The 12053-nt window shown below is 37.2% G+C and overlaps 1 protein-coding gene across 2 annotated transcripts; it reads right to left on the bottom strand.

Moving 5' to 3' along the window:
- Nucleotides 1-1449: 1449 nt before the first annotated feature.
- LOC129311647 (squamosa promoter-binding-like protein 1) lies at nt 1450-8647 on the bottom strand. Of its 2 annotated transcripts, none has more exons than XM_054954037.1 (10): nt 7497-8647; nt 6995-7176; nt 5881-6461; nt 4965-5039; nt 4770-4877; nt 4549-4666; nt 4048-4189; nt 3744-3888; nt 2419-3054; nt 1450-2094 (listed from the first exon to the last, which is right to left on the bottom strand). In XM_054954037.1, the coding sequence occupies exons 1-10, from the start codon at nt 8093-8095 to the stop codon at nt 1645-1647; spliced, it is 3036 nt and encodes a 1011-aa protein (XP_054810012.1). In that variant the 5' UTR covers nt 8096-8647; the 3' UTR covers nt 1450-1644. The 2 variants fall into 2 exon arrangements, with proteins under 2 accessions (XP_054810012.1, XP_054810020.1); XM_054954045.1 differs by having other exon boundaries at nt 5881-6457; nt 6991-7176.
- Between the last annotated feature and the right edge of the window lie 3406 nt (nt 8648-12053).

A 12053-nucleotide genomic window follows, 5' to 3' on the forward strand; every position in this document is an offset into this window, starting at 1 on the left:
TTTTGCCCCTAGCTAATGATTTTGTGGATATTTTTGTCCCTTTTTTAGTCCACGTTAGCAAAGACTAACATGTGACATGTACAGTCAGCATTTAACTATCAAAGTTAACACTGTGTTAGGTTAAAGTTAACGATCTGATTACTTTTGTATCCATTCATGTAATATTATGAGTATTTTTATCCTTTTCATCACTTTAAAATATTGGGTGCTCATAGCTGACTATTTTATAAATATTTTTGCCCATTTACCCTTAAACGATTGACCCCTTACCCACTGTTTCAGTCGGTTTAATAATCGTTTAATACAATGATCAAAGGTCTTTATATTTAATTAGCGTCTTGGAAGCCGGACCAGACCGTCTAAGGGGTTGTGCCGGTTTGAGCAGCCCAGAACCGGCTTTTGAGCCGGAAGCCGGATTTAAACTGGAAACCGGAACGATTTGGAGAGAACCGGTCGTCCAAAAAAGAAGAACGTCAAGAGCAAGGAGAAGGAAAACTGAAAATGAAAAAAAGAAAGCAAACGGGAAAGATGGAGGAAATAATAGTATAGACGAGGACAAACTAAAAAAAAAAACGGAGAATAAATATCATGAACTGTTTGGTGAACGAAGAAAGCTCGAGTCCTCAAGAGTTAATGGACGAATCTAGCGAGTGCTTGCAGAAAAGCTGAGAGGCTGAAACCCAACCGGTACTCGCAGGACCGTGATGACAGCGAGCCGGAAGATGGAAAGGAAGATAGGAATTAGCCTTAAGTAAGCAGTAATGAAAGAGAGCATGAAATGAAAAGTTGGGTTTGGATTTGACAAATACTTTTCATCTTTGTCAGAGAAAAAAAGCCATCTGACGTACACGTGGGGTTTTTTTAATTTTATGTTTTTAATTAAAATGAATAAATAAATATGTTCTTTTTTCGAAGTATGATCGAATTGAATTGATATATGCATCTGGCACCCCTTTACCTGCTAATCTTAATTAATAAAATGTCAATTAATTGTTTCAAAAATAATAAGGTTAAAGTTTATGATATTATTGACTTATAGTTATGTAACATTATTTTATTAAGAAATAGATATATGTTAAATTTATTCCTTACATATATAGTATATACAATGTATTAAATTTTATTTTTTATTTAATTCATATTTAATTATTACATACTGATTCGACAGATGGTCACCCAGTTAAATTATGTATCTGATTTGATTTTTAAAACATATAACTCTTAATTTGACATCACACACCATGATGTAAAGACTTCTTTTTTTTAAAAAAAAAAAAAAAACCATGACGTATTGAATCACGTCACAGAAACAGAAATTTTCATCCAAAAAATCTCAACATGCATTTCGAAAAACAGATCGGTTTAAAAAATTATAGTAACATAAAAATTCGAAACAACGGTCAAGATTGTAGTTTCCCACACAGGGAATGCAATCCGTCCGAAAAAGAATGATACTAAACAGAGATTCATAAGAAATGCAACATCGACATACATTGCTCGAGTACATTGACGGGTCATAATATTAATGTAAATAACAATGCACGATTTAGCCAATACAAAGCACAATTCCTAAAGGAAATCAGATTCATACAGTTGATGAACACGTCCTAATACATCATGTAAAAATTACAAAGTTAATGAACCTCAGCTTGTTCCGAAATCCAGCGATTCCCACCTGAAGGGTTGGAACACGTACAGAACTTCAGGTGAGCTTTTGAACAGAAGGGCCACGCAGACACACACTGCTGCTACGGCCACCATTGAGAGCATGGCAGGTTTGTACACTAAAGACCTTCCAACTGCAGTCCTATAAGACAATTTATGGTCGCAAAGTTTGCAATGCCCTTGCACACGGCTTCCTTCTGCCTTTCCGATCTCCAAGCTAGTGGAAGACTCAGTTTGCTTCTGATTCATGCTAGAATCATTCAGATTGCCGGGGATATCTACCAACACGTGAGATGCTGCTGCTGCTTGTCTCTTGTTGATTTTCTTCTGAAGCAAGTGAATGTATGCATAATGACCACGTAAGCGTGCATAATCTTCAGGCGTAAATCCTGTGCTGTCACGAGCACTCTTCCATGCTTCAATTCCTACCTGGAATAGAAACCCCGTCTAATCATGTCTAAACTATAACCTTCTAACTTGACGCATAAACACGGAAACGATGTTGATGCTCTCGTTAATCTTTAATTCTCTTTTACAGGAACGGGGAAGGGGAAAGAACTGGATTTACCATACAGATAGATCATTTAAACAACACCTACTATTATTTCAGAAAAATTAGGTCGGACAAGAAGATAAAAGCAGCAAAACAGGTACTCCATTGGACCAGATGTGAAGTAAATCCTTGATGAAAATCTCACCCATTGAAGAGCATGATACTCACAATGATGTAATTTAAGATGGAAGAAATCTTACCATGCAAGGATCATTAGTTAAAGCATCCAATACATCCTCGGAACCATCTTTCCCAGCTGCAATATGAAGTGGTGTCAAGCCTGCAGGGCCAACAATGTCAGGTCTAAACAAGAAGCTCTGGTTCCCAACATCAGCTAGTGACTTGTTTTCAGGTCCTAGTTCATCAGCAATTTTCCCGGGAACATATCTCAAAAGCAACTCCACCAACTGCCTGCTATTTCTCCTTACAGCTTTATGGAGGAGACCCATCTCTGAAAGTGCCAAATATAGAGATGGGTGATCCCCTGCATCCACCGTTCCATCAAGTAAAAGGTTCAATAGTTTCTTCACCACCGCACACCAATCATGGTCCATAGAGTACTCCATGAGCTGCTTGAACCGTTTTAATGGAAAAGGATCAACATTAGAGTTTAGATGAACCATCCTAGATTTCAATTGGCTCCTATGGAGAAGCCAACCCATTTCATGAATAAAATCCATGGCTTGACTTGTGGCCATAAATTTTCCAGATCCTCCAATATCAGAATCAGCTTTGCTTGATTCTAGTAGAGGCTCAAGTGCACAAATTTCTGAGCAAACATCCTCTTCTGTGACTATGAAAGGAAAAAAGCTGCTGCTCAAGCCCTGGTCCTCAATCTGGCAAATTCAAGAAACAGTAGAAAACACAAAGCTCAGCTAAGAGAAGCAAAACATGGCATCAGGATCAAGTAAAAGGGTGAAAAAAAAAAACCCTAGCTTCCCAACTACTTGGCAACAAATTTAAAATTTTGGGGCTCTTGAGATCCATTTACTAACTTGAATTTAGAAGTGCAGTTAAAACTTCAAGGTTTTACATTATTTGGTTCATTTATTTGTTATAGATATGACACGTTGATACACTAGACATGTATGATGCTGACTTGCTTCCCAGCTGAAAGGAAGGCAACGGATGTCCTTGCTCCTACTATCAAAGAAAATGCATCTATTGACAGTAGCATCAAGAATACAGCTAAGAACACCAATCTTGGATGCCATTTTCTCTCTCCAAAATAAAACTTGCCATGCAGTTTAGCATTCTTATGCACATACTGAACATAACGTAAAAAGCATCTGTTCTTTTTAATAAGAGCATAAGAACTTAAAGGCTATTATTGTTGTTAGATCTTCACAACTGAACTCTTATTATTGATTAATATGTCAACAACTGAACGCAAAACAAAAAATCCACCAATAATAGACAAACTAAGGCAACAGAGGAATTTGCCAATCCCCTTGACTGATTAACAACTAGCCAACATTTCCTACAGTTTGTTTTCTTTAAATGTGAGAGATCAAAGAGAAAGAACCTCAATAAATCCTCTTCCATTCATCACAGGAACAGAACATGAAAATTGGATGCACTGGAGCTCATCAAGCTCTTTGGAGCACTGCTCCGTTGGCTCCTGAGCATCTTCACAAACCACATATTTCCCTTCTAGAGCACATAATAACCTGAAAAAGGAGTTTCAAGGCCCTATAACATGCTATTCCAACAAAAGTACAAATGCATGGACAAAAGCATCGAACTTAAGGAAATATTACTGAAGACAACTCAAACATATTCAAAATTGAACAAAGTATCTACATTGTAGAGATCAAAAGCTCATATACCTAGTGGCTGGCCGAATCAGATTCATACCCTTGACTGAAAATTGAGCTGTTTTGAATGCTGGTACAGCAATCGGACTAACACTCACAATCTTACCATAATTCTTACTTCTTAAAGGTAAGGATTTATCTATGACAACCTGACCTGCAGAAGGAAAATTGCAGTTAGATAGGCTGTCGTATAAAGAAATACTTCTCCCGATTGATGTAATTCTAAGGCAAGAATATAAAGATGGCAGTTAAAACAGTAACATAGGCAACATCAGCAGTCTATCAGCAGCGCATCAATTCTCAATCTAAGCCCGCCAACTTAATATGCTAGGATAGAGGTGGCAAAGAATGGTGTGAGACATTAACATGTCAAAAAACGAAGTTCATTTTTAACTTTCAAAAACTTAATATGCTTGATTGGACAAAACAATAATTAATTGACCTAATAGAAAACAGAGATCAAATTCAATTCCCAGTATCATGATCCCTAACAACCAAACAAAGAGTCGAGACCATTGAAAATGAAGGCTATCTGATGCTGCACTCTTGTGTAAACCCATCCAGTTCTCCAAAAGTCACCATCTGAGACATCAATAAGCCTATTCAAACTTGATGTAAGATCATAGCAAAGCTGCAAGAAAGCAACCACGTCTTGTAAGGTCTAAAGTGCCACCTAATAACAGAAGAAACCACCCATAAACACATGCTAGATTTTTTAGAACTGCAAAGATTACCTCCTCCCATACAGCCTCTGTCTGACGCAGATAAATAGTCAAAACAATACATCCAGGCCGTATGTAGCTCTCAATGTCAGTAGGACTGTGGGACAACCAGTCAAGAATCTGGAATTCCAAACAATTAGCATGATTAAAGTTCAAAGGAAAGAGATGCAAAGAACCGAAACTTGGTCGTTTGGGAACCTTAAATACCTGTGCTCTAAGTACAAGAGGAAAATCATTTGGTTCTTTACCAAAGAGCTTCAAAACAATTCGATCTGTGCGGCTCTGAAATGGTGAAAACAAACAGCTTAATTGTTTGGTACTTAGGTGGCAGCTACTTCCTAATTTTACATATTTGACACAAACAAACTACCAACTCATCATTCTTATGCTTGCTATTGATCCAACTAAGGGGGGATGAGAGTTGAACTAAAAAAATGATGGAAGTCCATACATTTCATCAAGGAGGTGAGAAATTGCAAGGCAAAAATATTCAGTAAAATAATCAGGTAGCATGACGTTTGAAATTTGAAGTGCAAAATGATCCTCAAAGACATAACTACAGGGGCTCGACTTCGTGCAAAGTGGCTATTTCCATATAAAGGGCATATGTAGGCATGCTGTTTCAAACCACAAGCTGTACACCAGAGACTAAGAGAAGCTAATTTATGAGGTAACGATTGCCATAGACACTTTGAAGAGTCATGAATTGAAAAACAGGTCACATTCATTTCTATTGTTCCTTCCTCAAGTAAACTTTACTTTGAAATGAACACTTTTCCTCAGATCGTCCTTGGAAACCATTCAATTCAGTGAAACAAGGGGGACTGATTTGTGTTGCCTGTTGATGAGAATAACTGGATGAATTATTTCATTGCTAACTGGCATATCACCGATATCGTAAGGCATTGTAAACCAGCAACCAAAAAAAAAATTAATAAGCAAATATTCCTGTACTATACAACAGATATTATGCACTGATTTTGGCAGAACATCCTCAACCTGTATAGAAAGTCATATGACCAAAATCATGGTGATGAGATGCAGGTAAATGTAAGGGCCTGTGTAAGCACAAGTACAATAGCCACTAGCCAGCCAATCCACAAGCTCTGTGATAAGCACAAACCTGAGCTTCTCCACTTGAACTAGAAGGGGACTGGGCAGATGCAGAATCTGAATTTCCACTTGTCTGAGGCGGGCTTGATTGATGAGAGTCTTGTTGTGCCCACTGATAATCAAGAGAACTAGCCCCAATGTTTGCAGAGACAGGCAATCTTTCAATATCTTCTATGCCATCATCTGAGTCAATATATATGTCATTCAAATCAAAATTATTCATCTTGACCTGTCCAGCAACACTGTCCCTGGCTTCTGAGTAAACTGGAGGACTGTTTGTAATGCTAGGTTTAGTAGAAGACACAGTCTGTTGATCAGCAGCCCCAGCATCATGCATCCCTTGATGTTGAATTTCACTCATAGATATTGTTTGCGGTTGTCTTATAACAGTTGGAGAGCCTTGAGAACCATGTGAGAATAAAGCAGAAACCATATCCGACTTCCCAGGAGAACTTCCTTCTTTCAACAAATTCTCTGGTTCCCGCAAAAGGTTAGACAAGCTCTTGGTTTCATGTTCACCATTTTGACTAGCTAGGCTCTTTAGAAGATGAGACAGCAGATCCTGATCCGTGGTCTGATTTGACCTGCTAGCTGCTCATGAAAGACGTCATTATCTAACCCCCAAAAACTGGGACAGCAGAAATACTAAATTAAGAAACAGGTATTAAAAAACTATCAGAAAGCAAATTTATTTGACGTTATTAACGCTGAGGGCCCAAGTTTCATCCTCAACATTTTCTTCAATTAATAAAGAATCAGACATTAATAATCTAGTAAAAGAAACCTAATGAATAAATTTCCTCTAGTATTGTTCCTCCAAAGAAATATTTGACACTATTTAGAAAACAATTCAAGTAAAAGTCCAGAATATCCTCCGCCTTGTTTATGTTTGCCAGGATAAAGTACAGTTTTCTCAAAACATATTAGCAAATGGCCAAACTACCTTTCTGCAGCTATGAACGATCAATAACATCTATAATGATAAATAGGTTGAGCCACAATCATACCATCATCATTCCAAACAAGACAAGCAAGCAGCAAAGATACCAAATAGAAGCCTCAAGCAGATCTAAACAGTAATAAACTACTGTAGTTGTAAAGATATACATTAAAGAAATACTTACAATGCATATTTGAAAGTATCTTCAACAATGTAATCAACAGGTAACTACTTGTCTGATCATCGTTTATTGAACTGCCATTAGGAACAGCATCATTATTTGTTTTCCTCCTCCTTTTATTGTGACCCGCCAAGCGTCTTCGACAACTTCTCTTTCCTTCATCAAACTCCTGAAGGATGTGAAACCTACAAATGGAGTAAAAGAATGTACATCAGTTATCACTGATTTGAATGCTTGCATAAAGGAAGTATTCAACTTCAGCTGATAATAGATTCTGTTTTTTAAGAAAAACTCCAAAATTTTATGGGAGCATGAAACAATGTCCTGGCATAGCTAAACCATCTATGTATTGATTCTCAGAAGCATTCAGAGATAGTTCTCGAATTACGAATTATAGAACTGTGATTTGATATTTCATCCATTCTCTTTGCTTTATACATAAGTAAAACAAATATCAAACTGATTAAATACTCCTAAAATTTTAAAGCAACCCAGGGGAACTTACCGACTACATTGCTGACAGAACCGCTGCATTACATTCCCCACAAGTGCCCTACTGGCCTTTGAGTGCATCTCACAAACCTTATGGCGCCTATGATAATCCTTAGCACTGCTCAGATCCGCGCCACAGTCCTCCACCTGACAGACAGCTCGATTTGAAGCACCTCCAGCTAATCTGGTTTTCTTTCCATTCATTCCTTCCCAATTTGCCATCTCCCTATCAGCAATTGGAGAGTCATGGCCCCCAAGCTTTAAGCTAAGGCCACCTGCACCCTCATTCAAGCTGTCATCTTCCACCACAATAACCCTCCTTTTCCTTTCTCCTTCCTTCTTCCGCTTGTCAATCCCAAGATTTACTTCATCCGAGCAAGAGGAAGAACTGTTGGAGGACCCTCCGGCCATGGGGATCCCAGACCCAAGAGGGAATAATTGTCGGCCTACGCTATCTTCTGGTACTGGTGTCAGTGGGCTAGCTATAAAAAGATCTCCATCCCATTTCCAATTGTTCAAATCCCATTCAACAGACCTCTTCCCCACTCCCCGCAAATCCGATGAACCAATTCCATAAAAGTGAAAAGCTTCTGGGCCAGATCTAGCTTCCATAATCGCAACCGAATTGTCCCAGTCTATCAACGAATCCAAAAATTTAACAAGGTAATATAAACTGTGAAATTAAGATGCAGCATCAAATTAACAGCGCAGAGTTTGATTTAATCAGCCTCGCTTCTTCCCCAAAAGTCGAGAAACAGTACACCCACGCCTCCATGATTCCAATAGAGGGCAACCCACATAGCCAACAAGGACCAAGTAACCACCAATCCCTCCAAAGTCAACTACAACATCCAAGCTAAGCTAAAGCACAGAGAAGTCTCATCCGGTAAAATCTTGAAAGAAAAACAAGGGGGAATTCAAATTCAACAACGACCTGAACAACTGAGGCCGAAGATGGAAGTCAGCCGTCGAAGTCGGAATACTAGCGTCGGAAGCAGCGAAGATCGGCAGCGATTGAGGGTCGGAAGTTTGTGGAGTTCGAAGGACAGATGGGAGGATAGGTTCGGAAGACGGAAACGGTCGTGATGATGACGGTGATGTGAATCTGATTGAGATTTGTGAGGTGATATCGGTACACTACACACCAAAAAAAAAAAAAAAAACGAGAGAGAGAGAGAGAGAGAGAGAGAGAGAGAGAGCTTAATAAGTAGGATGGTGGTGGTGGGAAGTGGGAACAGTATGCCCACCCCGAAGTGGTGGGGCCACTTGCACTCCTTGCGTGTCTCTCGCCCTAACGTTAGAAGAGGGTGGAAACAAAAGGAGAGAAGAAAGAAAAAGATGCCCGCGCTTTGCTTTCCCCTCCTCAATCCTCTGTACATGAACCCTGTTGGGCTCGCCTGTCCGCGTTTCGTTCAGTAAACGTCACATTTTTTGGCCTGTCCCTAACAGTTCGCTTCCGAGCCAGCACATGCACGATGCTCCACCGAGAAGGCAAGTGAGAGGGAGAACATGTAGAGAGTGAGCAGAAAGATTTTTATGAGTGAGGAGGCAAAATCGATCGACATCAAGAATATCAGTGTAATAATACGCGATGCTGTCTACCAGCCATCACTTTTTTTTTTTTTTTTTCATGCTCATGTGATCTCCGTGTTCACACCTAAACCTAGTTGAGAGTTTAGTGAAAAAATTATGGTATTTTACCTTCTGTATTTGGCATGAGAAATATTTTAACAATATACTATGGAATGCCATGCCATGGCACTATGAAATGTTTAAGGTTGCGAGGAACTTGTAACTCGATTAGCATGATTTATACCCCCTTGTGCGAGGGTCCCGCGATCAAATCCCAAAGAAATCTATGGAAATATTATTAGGTATGCTTGGGGATGTTGTGTATGGTGTTGTGTTTGGTTGGTTATGTGTAGATCTCCCTTTTCCATAGGGAAATGTTAAACTAGGATAGTAAAACCAAAAAAAAAAAAAATGCAATGTTTAAGGCAGTGTTAAGCTAAAATTTAAAAATACATGTCAAACCATAATAAAATAGTTTGAACGTTGGATTTTTCTTATCAATTAATTCACAATAACAAACAGCAGTTCATTAACCTCAATTAATTTTATTGTTATTTTTTGCCAACAATTTTATTAATATTTTTATAAATAGATCCTATCATGATTAAATTGTGACTTACTTCATGGTTTCATGCCAAGAGAACGCAATCGTTCAGAACTCAAAAATCCACATGAAGGAGCATGTATTGTGACTAAACAAGATGAAAACATATTAAAACAAGGGCTGGAGGGTAGTTAACACTTGACTGGCTAGCTACAAATAAATTGCAGGATGGTAACAAATTTTTAATAAGAAATTTAAAACGTAATTAGCCAAGATTAAATCGGAGGATTGAGTACTTTAAGCAACATAGTGTCCAACGTAATGCCGTTAGATTTTAGGGAATATCTTAGCAATTAACCCAGTAACATGCAGGCATGGCTGGTTATTCCTTCAATTATATTTATAGAATAAAGAAAAAAAAGATTAATTTTGGTCAAATTTATAATACAATTCATTATTTTTATATTCATATTTACTTTTTTACCCTTGTTAAATGATACAAACCAATATTAAAAATAAATCATTTTGTTTTTATTAGAGGTAGGGATAAAAACTTATTAAATCTTAAAACATAGTTAATGAGATTTAAGTTTTTTAATGGTTCTAGTAAAACATATTAAAAATAATTTATAAAAAGAATTAAAATTAATAGCCATCACTAAAAAGTTCAATTTTATTTTCAAGTTGGGTGCCAATTGATAGATGATTGAGTAATATCTTTTCTAATTGATCGTAGCCTTCCAATAAATGTCCCTCAACCATTTTTAACCAGCATCGATTCTATTTGAAATCTACTTTCTCCAATTTTTAGTATAAGATAAATTTCAGAAGATTTTTTGGAACATAAATATAAGACAAAATTAGAGTAATCAATAATTTTTTCAACTTTACCCCTTATTTATTAATTGCCATTTGAATTCCTAACAATTTACTATGGTCATTATCAATTAAGAGGATGGTAAACTTTGAATTTTTTTTTTTTTACAATTTTAAGGTTATAACTAACACTTCTTAACATGACAGAAGTTTATTAACTCCGTCCCACAATAGCATTTGTTATTACTTATTATTTGGCACATCCTAATAGTCGTGATAGGCTTTTAGATTATTGGTTCTTGGGAGAATTGCTAAAACCTCCTTGGAAGGCAAATTATGTTCAGGGACTAAGACAAATTGAAGAACCAGGTATTTGCGTGAATGGACCAAAATGTCCCTATGTCCATAGCCTTGCATTTAAAGCCTATACCATTGCATCTGCAAGCCTATATGCTTGCACCTCGAGCTTATAACATGACACCCCAAAACTATAAGACTGCATCTCAAGCCTATCACCTTGCACCTCGAGTCTATAAGCTAGCACCAAAAGCCTATCATCTTACATTTTACACCCTCACACCCTATGCCTATAACCTTACGTTCTAAGCCTATAAGTTTGCATCCAAAACTTATTACCTTGCACCTTGCACCACAAGCTTAGCCTTGTACCCTAAACTTATAAGTTTGCATCCTAATCCTATAACTTTACACTCCAAGCCGATAACATTATATCTTAAGCTTATAATCTTGCATCCCAAGCCTATACACTTACACCTCAAACTTATAATCTTGCATCTAAATCCTATAACCTTGAACCTTTCACCTCAATCTAATGATAGGCACGTTAGCTTAGAAGATATCAATCTTATAGGAACACATTCATCTACCCCTCTTGTTGAATTATGGGTATCAAAATCAATTTATTTAGGCACATGTGTCACCAAAATCATATGTTGGCTTGTTGTTCTACCACTCTTGTTGAATCGTGGTTGTATTTATCAATGTAATATGCTTTACATGAAACGTTGCAAAAAATTCTTGAAACTTTCTTGCTCACTAGCTATTATAACTAGCTTGTTTGAGTATTTTTCATGATGCACAATTTTCATATCCTAAAAAGTAATGACTAGGTGGAAAAAAAATCTATAGGTTTCATGTTTATTATAATATGGCAATTTCGTTTTAGCTTTTTTCAAGATGTGCGACTGGCATATCTTGGAAATTAATTACCTAAAGGACAACCCATCTTTTTGTCACATGTTATTTCATGAAAAGCAATGCACTTGTCATGAAAATTGACATGGACACATTAGCATTAAAGACACGATACGAGTCATTAGCCTTAACGTGCAAGTGAACAAGCTTGTTGTGTAAGGTTTTAGGCTTTGGGTACAAGATTATAGGCTTGAGATGCAAGGTTATAAGTCTTGGATGCAAAGGTATATGGTTGAGGTGCAAGATATAAGGTGAAAGTTTTAAGTGCAAGCTTATAGGTTTTGGGTGCAAGCTTAACTTAAAATTAATCAACAAAAATAGTAAGGGACTATCAATTCATCTATAAAATAGGATAATTAATAAAAAATAGTAGAGGATTGTCAATCCCTTTTTAAATTAGATAATCAGCGAGAAAAATAGAGA

This window comes from Prosopis cineraria, unplaced genomic scaffold (assembly GCF_029017545.1).
Source record: "Prosopis cineraria cultivar Desert tree isolate PC_DT_omini unplaced genomic scaffold, ASM2901754v1 PC1, whole genome shotgun sequence".
NCBI lineage: Eukaryota > Viridiplantae > Streptophyta > Magnoliopsida > Fabales > Fabaceae > Prosopis > Prosopis cineraria.

Coding starts and splice junctions, on each gene's coding strand:
- LOC129311647 (XM_054954037.1), bottom strand. CDS start 8,095: ATGGAAGCTAGATCTGGCCCAGAAGCTTTTCACTTTTATGGAATTGGT. Junction 4,190..4,548: donor GATAGCCTTCATTTTCAATG/GTCTCGACTCTT, acceptor TTCCTTCTGCAG/GTCAGGTTGTCATAGATAAA. Junction 3,055..3,743: donor ATGGAAGAGGATTTATTGAG/GTTCTTTCTCTT, acceptor TGAATTTGCCAG/ATTGAGGACCAGGGCTTGAG.